General features: G+C 45.0%; 1 protein-coding gene across 2 annotated transcripts in view; it reads right to left on the bottom strand.

Moving 5' to 3' along the window:
• GABPA (GA binding protein transcription factor subunit alpha) overlaps positions 1 to 21,435 on the bottom strand; it is a 301,636-nt gene that overhangs the window by 137,811 nt on the left and 142,390 nt on the right. For both annotated transcript variants that reach the window (XM_078658370.1, XM_078658369.1), the window contains one exon: positions 1,003 to 1,248. In XM_078658370.1, coding sequence (XP_078514496.1) covers positions 1,003 to 1,248 — 246 coding nt within the window. The remainder of the gene's footprint in view (positions 1 to 1,002; positions 1,249 to 21,435) is intronic.

Below are 21,435 nucleotides of genomic sequence, written 5' to 3'. Positions count from 1 at the left end.
CCCACCACACATCTTTGTCTGCATTGGAAAGGCAAGATGCTGCCACCTTCCTCTCCATCACCAAATCTCCATTTACCTCCCCCATCATGTCCAATAAGCTTGAGAAATGGTAGTGATTGGACCTGTGGTGTCATCTAGGTGGTCACGTTCGTGACTAGCTTTTCTCAGGCATTTGGAAGTTACTGATGTTGCACCGTCCACCCCCCTCGCCCCTGCAATTTGTTAAGGCCAACTTTTAGTACAGTGTCCTGTTTTTCAAATCTTGTTTTTCTTTTTAATGATCCTTGCTAACTTTGCTCTCATAATGACACCAATGTCAAACTCCCAACAAGCCATGTTCCTTCTTCCTAATTTCCTTATTTCCCTAGGACAGATTTTCAATACTCTTCATGGCATGATTTCTGCATAAAGATTTAGCACATTGGTGAATTTTACCTAAGATTCTTTATTAGCAATGGTCTCAGAATGGATTGTCATGATAAAACTTTAGCAGCATATCTAATATTTTTCTAGAAATATATTTAGATGAGACCTTAATTAACTAACCACTTTAACTGTCTCGGATGCCTCATCCAGACCTGCCCTACTTATGTTCATCACTGATGCTAAAACTATATTAACAATGTTGAAAATATTGCACACAATCTTTTCTTCAGACCTCTTTCTGCTTCAACTTATACATCACTTTATACTAGTGTGTATCAGTATTTAATAGCTTATATTTTCTGTGCACTACGTGTAGTGCACAGGCATCCCAAGAGAAAATTAACAAATCAACTGACTTTTACTACAGTTTTGAATATTCATATGCCCTCTGAGATAAACTGCTGAGGTGAATGCAAGAAGTTGAAATGGCCTATCAAACCAAAGACCTATAAGACTTATCAGCCTAATAACAAATGGTAAAACCATTATGTAGAAAACGGAATTGAAACTGGTTTCAAACACATTTGCAAATCTAAATAACACTCAAGACGGACCAGATTGCCATTTCTTGTTTACCGTAAGGTATTCCAAGGCGTTCTTGTTCCTTCCGATAGCCTTCAAGTGCTGCAGCCCATCGTGTTACTTGCTCAGACGTTTCATCAGATATTGTTGTAATGTGTTTTGTGCCATCCAGAGTTATAACTTGAGTTTCTTCCACAAGCTGAGCTTCACCTCCTTCATGGTGGGCATCAGGGTCAATAACCACTTCAACTGTGTCAACCGGTTTTACAATCTCAATTATGTTTAGCTTTGGTTCCATCCCTAAACAGAAGTAGTCAATAACAACATTCATTGATTAAAGTATGTTACAAGTGAGGCTTCAATTTTGTTTTCCATATGTTGTTAAGTGAACACACACTACTTTACAAACAGTGCAAAAAGGCATTAGGCTGCAGCATTTGAACACTAGAACTGCCAGTAGCAGGATTAATTATTTAAGCTGACCATCGAGGAGAAATAGTTTTGCAAGAGACTGCAGAACGTAGTCAGGAAGTACAATTAGTATTTTGTCTTTGAGGACTGCTTAGAGTACACAGATTCAAATATTCAGAAGAAAACGTTACTTACCTGTAAGCATGTTGCTCTACGACATGAATATTTTCTACATTCATGAACTAAAAAGTTCTGCAACAAAACTAAACCATGCTTATCTTAACTATTAGGCATCTTCTTTAATTTGTACTATACCACTAAAATGTTAAAACAAAAATGGCCTCTAAAAGCTGCCTATATGATCTGAAGTGAATAAAATATAATAACTCAATTTCAAATGGAAAAAAGCCGAAAGACAAAATGCTAGATAGGCATACAGAACCTTCAGGCAAGAGTAAAGAAACTGAAATACTGGCGAACAGGCTGCTACCTGCGATCAGAACGATAGAGCACTCGGACCAAAATGGGATGATGTCAAAACTTGCCACTCTGCATTGCCTGCCACACCTTCACACAGCAAAGACGATGTCCGCTGGGGAACTGGACTACAGGGCCCTGGTGTTCCTGGACCTTGAGAAAGTATTTGACTCAGGCCGCTGGGAATTACTATTCAGAGTGCTAGAGAAAATTAACTTTGACAAGGGTGCCCCCCTCCTGTTCTCTTCAATCAGAGAACCACTAGCTGAATGGAATAGGCACAACTCTCAGCTGAGTGGCTTCCACTGGTCCGGCTAACAGTAGACAGAATTTCAGTTCAGTTCAGTTTAATCTTTATTTCGACTTTTTCAGCCATAAAAGATACATGTAAAACAACAACCTAACACACAACAGATATATTGCATATACAGATTAAAATACATCTTATTATAAAATGCTAAAACCATTTCCAATAAAATACATGATACATAATAGAAAAGTTGGGTCACCAATTACATTTTTTCTCAAATGGCAAAATCGTACACCATATTAATCTGCAGAGTATTTACATAATTTAACTACTCATAGCGGTTGACCAACCTTCCTTCTTGAATAGTAAACTGACAGGAGAAATCTACTAATACTAAATACGACAATTTGTAGGGTATTTGTCTTTGCAATCCTATACGCCTGGGAGCATGTTCTTATTCCTAGGATATTGCACAAGGCTTTGACCCATTTTTTTCTTGCTTTGTCATACGCTGAGCAGAAGAAAAGGATAGGTCTCTCGTCTTCCATGTGCGAGCCTGGGCACATTACACATTTCCCTAATATAGGGTCAACCCCGTCCCCATTTTTCTTGGACCAGCGTTCAACATTACAGTTTGTCATAAGATTCCCATACCTAAACTTCAAGAATAGAGACTTAGCGAGCGGAGGCTCGATCTCGTCCAGGAAAGTCTCAAAAAAAGGCTCTCCCTTAAACGTTAAGAAGTTTTGGGTAAGGGTTCCGATACTGTTACCGGTTACTAGACGGGTTGAGATGAAGGACCAAAATATGTGTTTCACCATGAGTTTTGCATTAAGTGGTAACCCTTCCGGACATTCCCAAAACTGTGATAAGCCCAGAATAAAAAACCATTTTTTTACATGCCTAAGCCATACAATAGAATGCAGGGAATCAAGACCCAATATCTCCTGGAGTCCTTTCCTATAATCAATTAATTCAGGGGTGGACCATAGACGTACCCAAAACATTAGTGGTCTTAAGGTTGCATAATTATCAGTTCTTTTAAAATTCAAATCCATTTGGAGTGGGATCAAGGGGGTGCTTTTGGGGACCCTTACAATTGATCTCATAAATTTGTTATCTGGTCCATAAAAACTATCTTTCGACCAAGCTCCCCATATCTCAGCCCCATAAAGGGCTGCAGACTGTGTTTTGAATTTGAATAGCTCAAGTGCAGGAGTAATACTTTTACTTGAGCATTTTTTTAGTTTACTGATAATTGGTCTAACGTTATGGGCATATGACATCTTGCTTTTCTCTATTTGGTCTTTCCAGGTTAGATTCGAATCTAACACTACACCCAGATAGGAAAAGTTATCAACTATTTCTAAAGTTTGACCATCCAAACTTAGGGTCCCCCTGTCAGGCTTAGGTGGGTTTAGAGCCATACATTTGGTTTTATTAATGTTTATCTCTAGGCCCTTCTTCATACAGTATATACTAAAGGAGTTCAGAAGGGTTTGCAGACCCTTCTTGGTTTGTGATACCAGGATGGTGTCGTCCGCAAAAAGTAACGCCGGCACCAACTCCCCGCTAAGTTTTGGTGAATCACTGGGACTACTGCTCAGATAATCAGGGATGTCATTAACAAAGAGCAAAAATAAAGTGGGTGCCAAGACACATTCTTGGCGTACTCCACGCTCTATGGGGATGTCGCGTGTCAGTTCTCCACATGGTCCCCACCTAATATTGGCATGGTTCCTATCGTGTAGATGGATTATTTGGGCCAGGAGGCATCCAGGAAAACCAGCTTCACTGAGTGACCTCCAGAGCAAATTACGAGGAACGAGGTCGAAAGCCGCCCTCAAATCCACGAAGGCGACATACAACCGACCCTTCCTGATAAGCACATACTTCCAATATAGACAACAAAATCTAAACACCTGGTCTATGGTACTGATCTTACCCCTAAAACCGGCTTGTAATTTGGTAAGTATGGCATTTTCCTCAATCCAATCATTCATTCGAAACAATAAGTGTTTGGAATAAAGCTTTTGCAGAATGTCCATCAAACTAATCGGTCTATAGTTCGACGGAACCGACCTACTGCCCTTTTTAAATATAAGTACAACCTCCGCAGCACGCCAACTGTCTGGAAATTGGCAATTGCTAGACAGGGCATTGAACAGGTGATTTATATAAGGGGCCCAGACTTCGACCTCATGTTTATACAAATCACCTGGAATTTTATCGGGGCCAGGGGCTTTGCTACTTTTGAGGTCAGCAATAGCTCTTTCTGTCTCACTGATTGTGAAGTTCATGCACTCAATTGGTGGGGAGATCCAAGGTGTAACATCAGTCCCATTGTCATATTGTTTATAGAGAGATGTAAAGTGATTTACCCAAGTCAGCTCATCTAAAAAAACATCCTTCACAACTCTACCTGCATGGGACCCATTGGCCACCAACCTCCAGAACCCCACATTGTCTTTTGCCTTAGCTGCAATCAGCATCTCTGCCCAAATTGACTCCTCCCATCTTCTTCTTGAGCTGTTTTGGGTAGACTTATAGAATTCCCTAGCCACTCTAACATCCTCCTTCGTTTTATTTTTTATTGCCACCAATAAATCCCTTTTGGCTGCTCTACAAGACTTATCATACCATAGTTTTCCATGGCACCCCATTCTCACATTTTGGTGGGTTTTTTTCGGCATTTTTGTCAGACATATTTTTAGTTTTTCAAAAAAAACATGGTGGAGATCAATAAAACTATCATAACTTTCGGGTGAAAAAGAGTGATTATCTAAAGACCCAAAGATTGAGTCAAAGGTTGAGTATACATTTGCCAGTGCATCTTCATGTTCTAATACTTGGCTCCATTTCAGCGCACGCCTGTTATTACTGACATGGTGCTCATCACATAGATTTGGATTTGAAACCTTAGCTGTTACATGGGAAGGTATTTCACTGAACAAAGTGCCATCAACCAATAACTCCAGTGGGTAATGATCGCTCTCACCCCTAATAGACACCACAAAATCCAACATATATTGCCAAATGCACAGTGAAACAAATATAAAGTCCAAATTACTTGTCATATTGGACCTTACAAACGTGGGACATTTTGAAAGATCAGATGGGAAACGACCATTACATGCTCTGAGATTATGGTCGATTGTTAACCCTACCAGTTGTACGACCAGTACAGAGCAGTTGACAAGTTTTGTGCTCTCAAGTTGGGGGATGTTATTTGCAAGGTCTTCTTCCTCAAGAATGTCCACAAGACCCAGGACGGGTTCGAAGTTACAATTAATATCTCCGCCCATGATTACTGGGACCTCACTAACCACCCTTTTTAAAAAGTCATCTAAGACTTCAATAGTGGGGGATTTTTTAGAATGCATGGAGGGTCTATTATAGATATTGATCAAATAACATTCTTCATTTTTTGCAGATGTAATTTTCAAAGCCAGAATGTCTAATGAGCCTGTGTCAATTATTTTGATCTTAATCTTCAGCGTGACTTTGGCCCATATAATAAGACCCCCCGAGGGTCTTCCCCTGCTTGCTTGGACAGCCTCAATACCGTAGGTTTTATACCCCGTCCTATGGGGTATATCTATTGCCCAGGTTTCTTGTAAAAAGCAAAAATCACAAGAGTCTATGTATTCTGCCCATTCTGGGTCCCTCAGATTTTTACATACCCCCGCAATATTCCAGGAGATAATAAGCAAAGATTGTTTTACCCCATTTGCAATGCAGATAGGATTTATAATCAATTCTGGTCCTATCATTGGGTCTTTGACTGTTTCATCTCCATGGTACAGAACTAAATCAAATGACCGGTCCACTACACAATTAGATACAGCATCAACTGGACCAATCTGATTTTCCCCGCAATTATTCATACTAGACGCTGTACCATACTGCATATCTAAGGCCCCTTTTATAACTTGACAATCCTTAACACCCTCTCAAACACGAGTCATTGTTTTTGTGTTGCCAGGTTTACTGGAGATACCCTCAGTATCAACTAGGCGATCACTGGTGTATCCACTAGGGGGCCCAATTCTCTGGATTGGGAGTCAATCAACTCCATCCAGAGGACTGAACCTGTTATAAGTAGAAACACCATTCCACCCAATGTCAGTGCCATATCTGCCATGTCGCATACCAGGCATGGAACGGTAGTTAACCGTAGTCCAGTTACCTCCGTTATTCACATGCCTCAAAGGAGGGTAAAAATATGTCAGGGGCCTTACTTCAGGCGTGGAGCGGTGATTAGCCGTAGTCCAGTTGCCTCCATTGTTCGCATGCCTCAAAGGGGGATAGAAAAATGACAGGGGCCTTACTTCAATGGGGGATGTACCTGCATAAACGGTTTGTGAACAGATATGTTGGGCGGTAGGAAAACCCTCAAAAGAAACGACAATACAGTCTCCCACAATGGTTTTATGTGTGGGGCCGATCCACGGTACCCTTCTTACCATAAGGATTTTACTTTTAGTGTCATTTGAAATGGGCTTATTCTCATTTAACCAATATATTACCTTATTTTTTAGGGACAAAAAATTCTCCTCATATTGGTTATCTAGCTCAGGGACCCCGGTTAATACAATTACAAAGGGGCTTGCATCAGGGGGAAGATCTATAAATCCCCCCCTGGGAATTTTGCTAGATTGAGAAGTGTGGTCGTTTAGTATAGTCTTTTCCATTATTTTGTTCGATGAGGTCACCCTAGGGGTAGATACTACACATACAGGGGGTTTGGGAACAATCAATTTGGTAGGACACGCATTTTTGGTACCCACAGCTCCTGTATTTGCTACAAAGACTGGACCTTTAACATTCTGGTTGTTTGCCTTATTACCTTTTGGGGGAACCAAGGGGGTAGCAGAGAAAGTAAAAACTTGGGTCGTTCCACAATCAGCTACTTGAGGAACACTCGTTATAGTTGTTTGTTTAACACCCATATTTGTTGTAGTAGGCACAGGGCAAATGGAAACTTGAGAGCTGCTAAGGGCAGCATCTGGAGGCTGTGGTTTAGTACCACGGGTGTCTAAGCTGATACTAGACAAGGTGATAATACTTTTCTCCAGTTCCAATAGCTGACTTTCGATACTAGTTAGCCTAACTTCAAGTGGCTTTAATAGCTTTTTTAGGGTCTCCCATACAGTTTTAACAAAGTCCTCCTTCCCCCCCTCTAATTCTAGCAGAGATGAATCTGTTTTCTCTGCCATTGGGGCATCATGCACATCAATATTAGTGACATCTACTGTACTAATGATTTCCTTCTCATTATCTTTTTTAGACAACTCTGTACTTGGTAAAGACTGGAATAATAGATCGTTCCTAACCCCATTTGAATTTGACCAAGCTGTTAGACACTGGCTTTTTGCCACTTTAGCTTTTTTCCTAAGGTACACTGACCCAAACTTACATTTTCTCTTTAGTATTGGCGTTACCTTAGTGGGATACAAAACTTTATTGATCTCCTCAGTGTCTTTGATTGCATTGTCCTTCGGTGACATATCCATTTTAGGCGATGCTACAGGTAACGTCCTCTCAGGTGTTTCCTCAGAATAATCCGGTGAGACATTAGCAGGTGGCAAAATTTCCTTAGGAACAGGATGAACTTCAACCGGTATAACAAGAGATTTAGTAACAACGGTGGAGCGTTCCGGAGTCCTAGCTAAGGCAATGCTACCCAAGGATGATTTTTTGGCCAAGCCTAAATCAATAGAAAGTCTCCTTGCTTCCTCCAGCTCCAGGGAAACTCTATGCTGGAGTTTAGAAATCTCATTGTCGATACTTGTGTTGGTCCTTGTTATAAAGTCATCCAAAGGACCCGTGACTTTTTTGGCATTTTTAGCCGTGTGACGAGTTACACGTGAAGACATTGTTCAAAACAGTGCCCTGGTCAAAATGATGGGCAATAAAGGATGATACCAATGGTAAAATAAATTAAAACAACCACTCAACCAAGAGGAATGGCCCGGTCCGGTCTAGAACGGTCTAGAACGGGCTAAAACGGGCCCGCCCTTGTCCCGGGCTTCTCCCGGCGCCCTCCCGCGCGCTCCCGCGCAGCGGGTTGAGTCACTTGTTTATATTGGCTACTTGTGAGAGGGGCGGAGCGTGCAGAGAGAGCGGCCCAGGTGCTTTCAATTGGGTCTGGCGGGCGCTCCTGGGACTTGAAGTCCTGCGCCCGCACTCGCTCGCAGCCCTGTACGCGTCCCCGCTGTCCCTACCTCCCAAATGAAGCAGTCGGCCACGGGTGCTGTTCTATGCCAGGTAAGCCCCCAAGGGCGAAGCGGGACCCGCGGAGCGGGTACCGCAAGCTGTAGCAGAAGGTCCGGTGAGGAAGCTGGAAGCTGTTGCTGAAAGCGCTGTGCTGCAGTTTTTAAAAACGAAGTGGTGACACGGCGATATCAGGCCGTGTTGGGGCTTAAATGCTGTTGATGGGAATGGTGGGGCGGAGCGTGCAGGGAGAGCGGCCCAGGTGCTTTCAATTGGGTCTGGCGGGCGCTCCTGGGACTTGAAGTCCTGCGCCCGCACTCGCTCGCAGCCCTGCACGCGTCCCCGCTGTCCCTACCTCCCAAATGAAGCAGTCGGCCACGGGTGCTGTTCTATGCCAGGTTAGCCCCCAAGGGCGAAGCGGGACCCGCGGAGCGGGTACCGCAAGCTGTAGCAGAAGGTCCGGTGAGGAAGCTGGAAGCTGTTGCTGAAAGCGCTGTGCTGCAGTTTTTAAAAACGAAGTGGTGACAGAATTTCGCTCTATGCGAACCATGCCCTGGTCTATATAAGCAACCCTTAAGCCTCCCTATATGCATATGCTCCAAATCTACGCAAAAGGATCAGACCTCACAGTGAACTGGACCAAGTTCACATACATACCTTTGACTAAACCGTAGGACGACATAAGCCGCACCATAACCCTTCAGTGGGCAGACCAAGACTTTATACCTTGGTGTGTCGGTTACCCACACCAGACATGATGCATGGGATACAAATAACACACCTCTGGTCACTTGTGTAAAATGAGACATGGATACTTGGGAACACCTGCCCATGAACATAGCAGACAGAGGGGTCTTATTCAAGATGATCTCTCTCTCCCCCAAATGCTATACACTTTACAAAAGTACCCATACGCTCTACCCCCACATTCTTTAACATTCCTTCAGGCTGCGATAGTGAAATTCCGATGGAAAAGGGACAAACCACGAATAGCACTCCGTAAATGTGTGCTGGGACACTATGACAGGGGTTGGGTATTACAGACTTGCAACTATACTACTGGGCCAGGGAAATTTTCCCGACCAACGAATGCATGTTCACAGACCGCCAGGACCCTGCAATAGCAGTAAAATCCAGAATCTTGAACAATACACCAGTGATGAACCTTCTATATAGGCCAGTAAACCATACTGACCTACCCCCTGCGACATCTATAGACTGTCAACATAAGGCGCTGAGATGGATCAAATGGCATTGGGAAACACATTTATGGTTCGGGACATGGCTACACCCCACAGCAACTCTGAAAGGCTTTTGGGCCTGGGACTCTACAGACATCTCCAAACAAAGGGCTAAAACACAACTCTACCGTGTCTTGCAAATACAACATGCCCTCGAGCAACACTGCGGCAACCTACAGGCCATTTCAGACCACAATTCCCTAGAGGTTCATGTCTCAATGACCTCCTTGATGGGTGGAAAGCAGGGGGGGGGGGGTAGGGGGGGGGGGGGTTAACGGTACATAAGATATAAGTAAATATCACCCCTGACTCCATGACATCATTGAGAGCTATGCGAGGTGACATGGGTATACTGGAAAAAGAGGATTTGGTCGAAGCAAGGATGGCCCCCTGAGTTCTGGCAGTCTCCATAAAATTGCGGCTGATCCAACTCAAATACTTACACTGGGTATTTTTATAGCGCAACACAACTAAGCAAAATGAAACGCAGCCTAGACCTGCATTGTCTTCAGTTCAAGGTGGCACCTGCATTGTCTTCAGTGCAAGGTGGCACTAGGGACCTTCTTCATTACAGTCTGGGAGTGCCCAGTAATATAAAGATATTGGTCCAACATATGCCACATACGGTCCACGATAACCGAACGCCCAGTAACACCGGAGCCTAAAATGATGTTGTTGGGGCTAACAGACGAGGGAGTGTGGGGGGCATTAAAAGATGCACTAGACTCCTTTTGGCTACTGGCCTCCGGCTTGCCAAGAGACACATAGCCCGGCACTGGAGGGTCGAGCAAGCACATCCCATAAGGACATGGATTAACAGCATGGCTTAATGAGCCAGGACTGCTGAATACGTGTATACATCTAGAGGCTGTCCTCAGAAACACAGCAAGGTCTACGAACATGTATATGTAACTATCTAATAACTGCCGCCTGCTACAAGCACACGTCAAGAAAGGGGGGTGGAGGCAGGAGATGGGGTGCGTCAAGAATGACGTGGTTTGTTTGAAAAAAGCTGTGCTCATGACGGCCTGGTCTAGTCACGACCCCGCCCACTCATTCATTCTCCCACACAGGCGGAGAATTACCTGTGCGTGGGCGGAGCAGCGCAGTTATGACAAGACCAGGCCGTCATGAGAAGAGCTCAACTGTGACTCACGACGGCCTAGTCTCATCATGAGCACACAAGGGGTTAAATCCAAGTTATGTTTCTATTTATCTTATCTCCTAATTCCAGATACCGAGCGAATGTATTTTTTCGAATTCAGCAATGATTCCTATGAAGGATTGCAAGATTAAAAGTAAACAACCCCTCTCTGTTACATCATAATAGCTGATATTCATCAACTCTGAACAAAGTAGCCTGGTATCTGCTTAAATTAGGGAATCAACTAAAAAGATCAAACATGAGAAAAATACATGAAAATAGGCAGCTTAATTAGACGAGGTACTGAGACATCCATCTGGCAGTCTGAAATTAGGCAATAATGCTTCGTAAGTATGCACCAACCCGGAGGTTAGGTTGCTGCACTGCATAGATATGCAATTGGAACTTTCGAATTAAAGCTGCAGTAACTGTCTTTCCTTTGATTAAATATGCTCTAGGTTTGCCCTGCAGTTATACATTTGCTTTCTAATAGCACAATATCAATAACAGTCCCTCTGAAGAGCAAGTTACTTACCTTGGGTAACGCCTTGGTAGAGACAGGATCTAGCCACAGATTCCTTATCTTAGAATCCTCCCCAGGTGCCACACTGGATCCGGAATTTTTTTCAGCAGTACCACTGAGCTTCGGTTGAGGGTGTCAAGCGGCTGCGTAGTGACGTCATCTTCTGAATGTGACATCAACAGAGTCCATAAAAGCCATCCACCAATGCGCTGACATCAGTTTCTTCTGTGACTATTTTTGAGCCAACAATGCAGAACCACTTAGGGAAACAGCCTCTTGAAATAGTGTGCCAAAAGGGGAAAGATCTTGTATAAACAAGTACAGATTGAAAGAACTGAAGTAGTATGCAAAGAGGGGATCTTGGAGACAACAGGGCCATCAGTTAGCAGAGCGGGGAGGATGGGTGAGTCGATAAGGAGTCTGTGGTTAGATCCCGTCTCTACCAGATAAGGCGTTATGGAAGGTAAGTAACTTGCTCATCTGATAGAGATATCTAGCCGCAGATTCCTTATCTTAGAATCAGATTCCCAAGGAATACAATCCTTGGAGGAGGGCTGTCGACTGACCTCACAAAAGATCTCCAAATAGGAGAAGCTGGTCTAAAAGATAGAAAGGGACCAGACTATCCAAAAAATAATAGGTGAAGCAAGGATGCTCATCGAAAGGACCGATCTCCAAGAAGGACTATGGGAGGCCAGTTGAGAGTAAAAAGCTATAAGACCATGAGAAATACAGTATAGAACCAGTAAGAGGAAGCCCCAAAAAAGATACAACCTAAGAAAGGGTAATGCAAAGAGTCCATAGAGTCCAGGCTCAAAACCAAATGAAAGGAGCATACACAGCATGCTGAGCCACAACAAACACATAAAAGGAATAAAGAGCACCCACTGATGATCGAGGAAACTATCCTGAGAAATATATTTTGAAAAAGGGGCCTTCAATCATAGAATGATGCATAAAAGAGACAAAGGAATGCAGAAGAGCATCGCTAGAAAAACAACAAGAATGGTAAAAAGAAAATTGCTCTTATTCTGAGAACCTTGATCGATATACAAGGCATCCTCCAGAATAATGTAATGCAGACACTCATTGAAGAGAAGGAAGGAAACAGACAAGTCCAACCAAAGAAGGGTGAACCAGGTCACCAAGAAGAGTGTGGGTAAAATGCAGTGGCGTACACCGAGTAGAAGCCCGGACAACCATAAGTGCAACATACACATATATATATATATATATATACACATATATACACACATACACACATATACACACATATACACACATATACACACACAGACACACACACACACACCTGAAGCAAAATACATCTGCAAGAATCCATTCAAGAGATAGCTCTATATATGCAGAAACATATACATCCAAAGATAAATGTATATAAGGATAAATATGCAAATAAAAACAAAGCTATTCCCGTAGGCACACAAACGTACAGGGTACAGCAAAAGTATATCCGCTCCTCCGAAGATAAACCACGTCTTCCACCAGTGAGCGGGAAGATGATAAGTGGAGGTACAAAGGACACTCCAAGAACAGAGGTAACCAAGGAAAGACAGAGATAATACATCCTACTGTTGGAAAAGAAGAAGTTACAATGGTAACTGAGGTTGAGACAGAAAGACAAAGCTGGAAAACAGCAACAAAATGCCACATAAGAGTAGGAAGTGGAAGGCATCGGCCACTTCAGTAAAACAAGGGCAACTGTCGAAGAACACACACCACCGACTGAGGGAGGGCACCAGCAGGCAGTAATAGGTTAAACAATAAACAGCAGTTGGAAACTACGCTGTGAAGAAGACGATGACTGCCCGGGTGAAACAATAGGCTGGCAGAAACTAAGGGAAACACAGTCGATTTTGAAAATCACACTTTGTCCAACCCATGGAAGTTGAGAAACGGGTAATAAACCTCACCAAAGCTCTAGACGAAAACTGGGAGTACAGAGTACGAGGGAACAAACCCCAGGAAGGGGGAAGAAGCCCCCGACATTGGATGACAGAGCAGCAGAAATACATAGTTGGACAGAGGATAGAATATGCCCAAAGAAAAATTAAATACTCCCACTAAAACAGGGGGGTAAACAGAACCTCTCCCAGGTAGAGAGGCGTAGAGGGAGGTGTAGAGGGAGGTAGAGAGAGAGGTAGAGAGAGAGGTAGAGAGAGAGGTAGAGAGAGAGGTAGAGAGAGAGGTAGAGAGAGAGGTACAGATAGAGGGGTAGAGAGAGAGGTAGAGAGAGAGGTAGAGAGAGAGGTAGAGAGAGAGGTAGAGAGAGAGGTAGAGAGAGAGGTAGAGAGAGAGGTAGAGAGAGAGGTAGAGAGAGAGGTAGAGAGAGAGGTAGAGAGAGAGGTAGAGAGAGAGGTAGAGAGAGAGGTAGAGAGAGAGGTAGAGATAGAGGGGTAGAGACAGAGAGGTAGAGATAGAGAGGTAGAGATAGAGAGGTAGAGAGGGAGGGAGGTAGGGAGGGAGGTAGGGAGGGAGGCAGCGAGGGAGGTAGAGAGAGAGGTAGAGAGAGGTAGAGGCAGAGAGGTAGAGAGGGAGGTAGAGGTAGAGAGAGGTAGAGACGGGTAGAGAGGTAGTGAGAGGTAGTGAGAGAGCGAGGTAGAGAGGTAGAGAGAAGTAGAGAGGGAGGTAGAGAGGGGTAGATAGAGGTTGAGAGAGAGGTAGAGGTAGAGAAAGGAAGAAAGGTAGAGAGGGGTAGAGAGGTAGAGAGAGAGGTAGAGAGAGAGAGGCAGAGAGAGGTAGAGACCGTTAGAGAGGCGTGTAGAGAGAGGTGGAGAGAGAGAGGCGTGTAGAGAGAGGTGGAGAGAGAGAGGCGTGTAGAGAGAGGTGGAGAGAGAGAGGCGTGTAGAGAGAGGTGGAGAGAGAGAGGCGTGTAGAGAGAGGTGGAGAGAGAGAGGTGGAGAGAGAGAGGTGGAGAGAGAGGTGGAGAGAGAGGTGGAGAGAGAGGTGGAGAGAGAGGTGGAGAGAGAGGGAGAGAGAGAGGGAGAGAGAGAGGGAGAGAGAGAGGGAGAGAGAGAGGGAGAGAGAGAGGGAGAGAGAGGTAGAGAGGTGTACAGAGGTAGAGAGGTAGAGAGGTGTACAGAGGTAGAGAGAGAGGCAGAGAGGTGGGGAGAGAGAGCGAGAGAGAGGTAGAGACAGAGAGGGGTGTAGAGAGAGAGGTAGAGTGAGGTGGAGAGAGAGGTGGAGAGAGAGGTGGAGAGAGGTAGAGAGAGGTAGAGAGAGGTAGAGAGAGGTAGAGAGAGGTAGAGAGGTAGAGAGAGGTAGAGAGAGGTAGAGAGAGGTAGAGAGAGGTAGAGAGAGGTAGAGAGAGGTAGAGAGAGGTAGAGAGAGGTAGAGAGAGGTAGAGAGAGGTAGAGAGAGGTAGAGAGAGGTAGAGAGAGGTAGAGAGGGAGAAACGTAGAGAGGTAGAGAGGGAGGTAGAGAGAGAGAGGTAGAGAGGGAGGTAGAAAGAGGTAGAGAGAGAGGTAGTGAGAGGTAGTGAGAGAGGTAGTGATAGAGAGGTAGAGAGAGGTAGAGAGAGAGGTGTAGAGAGAGGTAGTGAGAGAGGTAGAGAGAGAGATATAGAGAGGTAGAGAGAGAGGTAGAGGGGTAGAGAGGGAGGTAGAGAGGGGTAGAGAGGGAGGTAGAAAGGGGTAGAGAGAGGTAGAGAGGTAGAGAGAGAGGTAGGGAGAGAGGTAGAGGTAGAGAGAGAGGTAGAGAGAGGAAGAAAGGTAGAGAGAGGTACAGCGGTAGAGAGGTACAGCGGTAGAGAGGGGTGTAGAGAGAGGTATAGAGAGAGGCAGTGAGAGGTAGAGATAGAGAGAGGTAGAGAGGGAGGTAGAGAGGGGTAGAGGGGTAGAGAGAGGTAGAGAGAGGTAGAGAGAGAGGTAGAGAGAGAGGTAGAGAGAGAGGTAGAGAGAGAGGTAGAGAGAGAGGTAGAGAGAGAGGTAGAGAGAGAGGTAGAGAGGAAGAAAGGAAGCGAGGTAGAGAGAGTTAGAAAGGTAGAGAGAGGTAGTGAGAGAGGGAGGTAGAGGTAGAGAGGGGTAGAGAGGTAGAGAGAGAGGTAGAGGTAGGTAGAGAGGTAGTGAGAGAGAGAGGTAGAGAGAGAGATATAGAGAAGTAGAGATAGAGAGGTAGAGAGGGAGGTAGAGAGGGGTAGAGAGAGGTAAGGAGAGAGGAAGAAAGGTAGAGAGCGGTAGAGAGGTGTAGAGAGAGGTGTAGAGAGGTAGTGAGAGAGGTAGAGAGAGAGGTAGAGAGATTTAGAGAGAGCGGTAGAGAGGGAGGTAGAGAGGGGTAGAGAGGGGTAGAGAGGGGTAGAGGGAGGGGTAGAGGGAGGGGTAGAGAGAGAGGTAGAGAGAGAGAGGTAGAGAGAGAGAGGTAGAGAGAGAGAGGTAGAGAGAGAGGGGTAGAGAGAGAGGTAGACAGAGAGGTAGAGAGAGAGGTAGAGAGAGAGGTGGAGAGAGGAAGTAAGGTAGAGAGAGGTAGAGAGAGGTATAGAGAGGTAGAGGAAGAGGTAGAGGAAGAGGTAGAGCAGTTTATCAAAATGCTCAGGTGCCAGGATCAGTTTTTAGGCCACAAAGCTGCGGGTTCATGTTTAATACTTTACTGAGCGATTAATTAAAAAACATACAATATACTCAGTAAGGCAGGCAAGCTGACCCTTTCTATGTAAGCAAGGCGGCACTGCTCGCTCCTGCAGGCAAAACGCTGTGGGATGCGAAGAATGCAGCTGATGGGGGATGGGGGATGGGGGGGTTAGTATGGCCGAAAGCACACAAAGCTTTTCCCTTGCGGGAGTGAGCAGGGGCACCATCTGGTTGCAAGTTATTTACAAACAGATGGTTTCAAAGCTCACTCTTGCAAGGGAATCGCCAAATGTGCACCCGTTGCCATTGAAAGCAATGCAAAGCGTGCACGTTTTTGCCCCAAAAAGTTAATCGATTCCTAAAGGTCTCCTCCTATGCAGCGCATGCGCGCTGTGTAGGCGAGACCTAAAAAGGGTTTGCAGAAGAAAGTGGTAGCCAGGCGTAATGTGAACCAATACGCCAAAAAGTTGCAGATACCACAATGGTATTCGAGAAAGTAAATACACCGTAAGATGGACGTGGATTTTTGGAACCTAGACCTGATCCAACAGGAACACTAAAGAGGAGTAGGATAAAAGCGGTGTCCCACAGAACAGAACACAGAGAAGGTCCACACCGAAGAAGGTCATAGACAAGAACATAAGATACCCAGGCCTGTGGTACCATTATCTCCCATATGGACATAAGGAGAAGAGCAAAGATGAAGCTGAAGTCCCTATAAGGGATACTAAGTATAGAGGTAGCTCACAAAATGCCCCATAGGCATACAAAATAAGATCCCTGAAAAATAGGGAACCAGGCTATAGTGCATCCACGTAAAAACATAAATCAAGTGGCAAAAATAAGCTTTGAGAGCAGGCTCCCTCGAGGCTGCAAAGTAAGATATGTTATAGATGACAGGAAACTAAACCTGTCACGGACAGCATATTTGAGAAGAAAAGCACCTGCAGCAAGCAGGAACACCACATTGGGTGTAACCCTGGAAGGGAGAGATTGGGTGTAACCCTGGAAGGGAGAGATGTGCTCCGCCCTATGAAGACTGATGAGAGCTTAAACAAGGGGAAAGAAATTGTACTCAACAAACCTAGTACAATTATAAGAGTTAAGACTCAGCACCACCATGACTATTGCTGAACCGGCGTAAAGCAGAGTGAGCATACGGGTCAAAAGCGGAGGCTCCATCAAAAGGCATGTAAATCAAAGTGGTTTGCACAGCCTCTGAAAAGCTGGAAGTAGGCAACCATACACGCCGATGTACAGCTACAGAAGGGGAGATCGCCTAACTACCAGAATCGGTGGTATCCATACCACAGCAGGTGGTAAGTTTGGCAGCTTGTTGCCCATCTCGTACCAATGGAACAAGAGCATTCCGGGCTTCCTCCGGAAAGGAGGGCAAGACGTGCTCCACTGAGTCCCACAAGGCATGGGTGAAGAGCATGAGCACACGAAGTATTCACAGATCGCAGGGCAGAGCTAGAAGAAGAGAAAATATGCTTTCACAAACGTCAGGTTTCCTGGCCTCTTTCAGGAGTGACAGAAAGGATGCAATCAATATTTTGGGTGGAAAAAGCAATCTGTACCACAAAGCTCTGATTAGATTGATGTCCAAGGAGACAGGATGGATCCTCCGGGGCTGGACGATGTCTGTGAAAAATAGAGCAATCCACAGGGAGCTCTGTTTCAGGTTTAGCCAAGCATCCAACGGGATATCAAAAGTACATTCACTACAAGGAAGGACAGGCTCTACATTAGACTGATCAGGATGTAGAATGCCAAATAAAGGGTCTGTTGACAATTCCACAGAAGTAAGTTGTAAATACAATACAACCGAAACTCGATTGAGCATGTCCGCCAGAGCGGAACTTGCCTCTGTAGCCAAACCAGGAGGAGGCTGGAGAAGATTCCAAGCCACTGGTGTCACACGAGTCAAGTAACCAGCTGGTCTGCATAGAGGGTGGAATTGTGTTGGAAATGGAATGGGGAGAAACCACATCTTCCTTAGTACCTTCACATCTTCCTTAGTACCTTCACAACCATGGTCGACTTTATCCTTGCAGCATCCAATGCCGTAACCGAAGCCAGTCAACACAGAGAAGGAAACGCCTCAACATCAGAAAGTGTCAAGCGGAGTCGCCGGCATCACCATTGGAACTGGTAGGCAAGAGCCCAACGCCAACATCAGAGTCGGCAGACCAGAATCAGAAGGTGGTAGCCTAGAAGGGCTGTGTAACAGCATCACAATGATGTCAGAAACCGGAAGCCAACCTGAAGCCGAGGAATAATCTGCAGGCGGGGACACAGGCGCGAACTCATGCAACTCTGTGGGGCCCAAGGGCACTCCAGAGAAAGGTGACGACCCAAAAATAGAATGAAGAGATTGAAAATAATTTCTCATCTAGGTCAAAGTAACCTCGGTCCACGGATAGTTGGGGAAGCGTGGGCCAGATTCATGCCTGACACTTCAACATGAGAGCGGAGACTAGCGGCAGGCAACAAAGGCGAGAGGCACCATGACTCCGAGCGCCTACGCTAAGACTTACCTCAGGACATCAAAGGTGAATGATGCCTGCGGGAAGGGCTCCTACAGCGGACGCGCAGTCAATCTATAGAGCGGGTAGGGGACCGAGTACAACGAGAATAATTAGATGACTGACATCCACGCCGCAAGCAGCTTCATGCAATGTTCTCTTTGCCCCTTCGTGTGGAGCGGACGACAAGAGTCACACTCGTCAGAGTCATGGTGCTCGCCCAGACAACACATGCAAACCGAGTGAGGGTCCGTTGCAGACATTTGTCATCCACAGGACTCACAAGGCTTGAACCCTGAGGACATTGAAAAAGGATTTTTTTAAAAAGGCACACTACCCAGTCGATGGAAAAACTTTATTTAGGTCGAAAAACAGGTGTAGGAACTGCAGTGGGGATCAGCGTTGCTAGCGTGGAAAAGAAGGAACTGACATCAGCGCATCGGGGGAGGGTTTGTTTGGACTTCATTGAGGTCACATTTGGGAGCCTACGCCACATTCGGGAGACGTTGTCGCTATGGAGTCGCTCAATGCTCTCTACCAACTCAGAGAGGTACTGCTGAAAAAATTTACGCATCCAGTCTGACGCCTGGGGACGGTTCTAAGATGAGGAATCTTCCGCTAGATGACGCTATCAGATTAAATGCTAAGTATATTAACAAGGCAATAACGAATGAAAAGTTTTTAAGTGTGAAGAGTCACTAGTTTTCAGCATCTTCAATGATACAACAACTGGGCTGCAATAAAATGCTGGCAGAGATCTAGATTGGTTAATATGAAAGTCTAACATATATGAACTTTTTATTCTGCAAGGGATTTTAACTACTGTGAAATTTTGAATGTTTTTTGTGGTACACCTGCGATTATGCTGAACCTTTTATTACCTATTTCAAAGAACGTATTTTAGGATGATTTGCTTTTCCTTTTAAATCCTGTGTGTGAAAACTTTTAAGGCATGTATGCCGAAATAAAGGTATAATGGGAAAGTCTAACATTACTTTGAGTAGAAAGGGAGAATGAGCTTTAAGAAAGAACGTACTATTTTGAAAGATCAGCGCGGAAGTTACTGAAACTATAAATGGCACTTTTCATTAGAACGGTTATTCAGCGGACGTATGTGAATTCAATTCACCCAATACTGTATTTAGCACCGAAGGAGAGAATGGATGCACTGCCAGATAGAACTAGAGCCCTTACAGGAAATCTTGAATTACAGGCTTTGCCAAGAATGGCTCTAGAGCAGCTGTTCTTAACCTGAGACCATAGGGGGTCCACAACGGATTGGAAAACTAAGTACTATTGATATGTAAAGCTTAAAATAAAGGCATTTGAAATCAGGAGGCTAAAATGAAATGGGTATCCTTAGCTTGATTAATGGGAACAGCACACAAACAGCAAGCCGAATCCTTAATAGAAGCACTGGTATGCAGTGACAAAAAACAAGAGACTTATGTATCAGGGGCCCAACATGTTTTGTTTTTTTTTAAACAAAATGACATGTAACTAGGAGGCGAGCATATGGCTTCGCCTTTAAAAAATAATATTACATTTTGAAATGCAAAAAATAAATGTTTAATAATTTCTTATATGAATTAAATACAATTTCATAATTTGTGTATCGGTTTCAAGTAGAATTTGTTTTGTGGTTCAGTAGGAATTACTCCCCAGCTTGCAACAGTGATTCAAAAGTCTAAAGGTTACATACCGATGCTCTAGGAAGTTCACATCCCATAGAAAATGGCACTGAAAGGCTACCAATAACCACCTTTCATCTAACTATATGACTAAAAAGGTTTTAAAGAGGAAGGACGCTGGCTAGAGGCAATATTGAAGCATGTAATACACTAATTTGTGCCTGGTTACCTACTAAAAAGCCACCATAGATGAAAGAGGGTCCCGGTTTAGACAGCAGTGAAATCCAGCATGTTCTCAGCAAAAACTGGATGTATACTTTTCCCTCAATAGTGTGCACTAGCAGAGTAGTTTTTGGGCCTGAGGAATATATTCACACCCCTCTTTTGAAGGTATGAGTTGAGCAAAAACAAGTTAATCTCATGAATTGAGTCGTTGGGCTTTTTGTTTAACTTCTAGCAAATTAGGACAATTATCACACAAATATAGGTTCACCGAGAGGTGGTTTTAACAGTCTCTCCCTCTGCATTTATATTTGTTTTTTCACACAACCCCTATCTACCACTACTGAGAACCCCATACATATTTCTGAACACCTCATAAGCTCCACTCCTGAGGGTTGCAGCTCACACCATAACCACTTGTGAAATTGTTGTGAGGAGGGCCCAATGATGAAGCGTTCCACCCTAGGGTGTGTGCAGTCAACCTCCCTTTAAACTAATGGGACAAACACATTACAGACCCACTTTCCTCTCCTCTAGTGTATATTATGCACTATGTGGAAATTCCGCAACTAAGGACCTACCTTGCCGTGAGGGGAACGGCGGTTGTTGCCACCGCACCTCCGGGCACTCCTGGATGCTTGCTCTGCCGTGAGGGGAACGGCTGACCGCGACGCCCTTGCTCCTACACGCCGCTCTGCCTTGGGAAGCTGGTGACTACATCTCCCAGCAGGCATTGAACGGCACGACTAGAGGGCGTCAGCAGAAGGCGCCTGAGGCCTTCATAAACAGCGCGGCCGTGCCGCAGCGCGGGACACCGCAACTAAGGACCTACCTTGCCATGAGGGGAATGGCGGCTGTTGCCACTGCCACCGCACCTCCGGGCACTCATGGAGGCTTGCTCCGCCGTGAGGGGAATGGCTGACCGCGACGTCCTTGCTCCTACCCGCCGCTCTGCTTTGGGAAGCTGGTGACTACATCTCCCAGCAGGCTGGAAATTCTTCTAAGCCCCGAAAAGGAAAGAAGGCAAGGAAGACTACTAGGCATGCTGCTTCCAATTGTGTCCTTGATCGCATTGATAGCCTTGTAGAAGAGTGTGAGGCAATTCTAACCACTGAAAATAACACACAAGTAGCTGGGGCTACAGCTCAACAGATCACAGGTGGGCTGGGGTTGGAACGTGAGGGTATTGTCTCCCCCGCTATCCCTGCTATGTTTCTCCTGAAGCAGAAAGGCGTAAATGGAAGTGATTCTACCACCAGGG

The sequence above is a fragment of the Lissotriton helveticus genome, chromosome 8 (genome assembly GCF_964261635.1).
Source record: "Lissotriton helveticus chromosome 8, aLisHel1.1, whole genome shotgun sequence".
Classification (NCBI taxonomy): Eukaryota; Metazoa; Chordata; class Amphibia; order Caudata; family Salamandridae; genus Lissotriton; species Lissotriton helveticus.
Note: the sequence above shows the minus strand (reverse complement) of the source record. Positions and strands in the feature narration are given on the sequence as shown.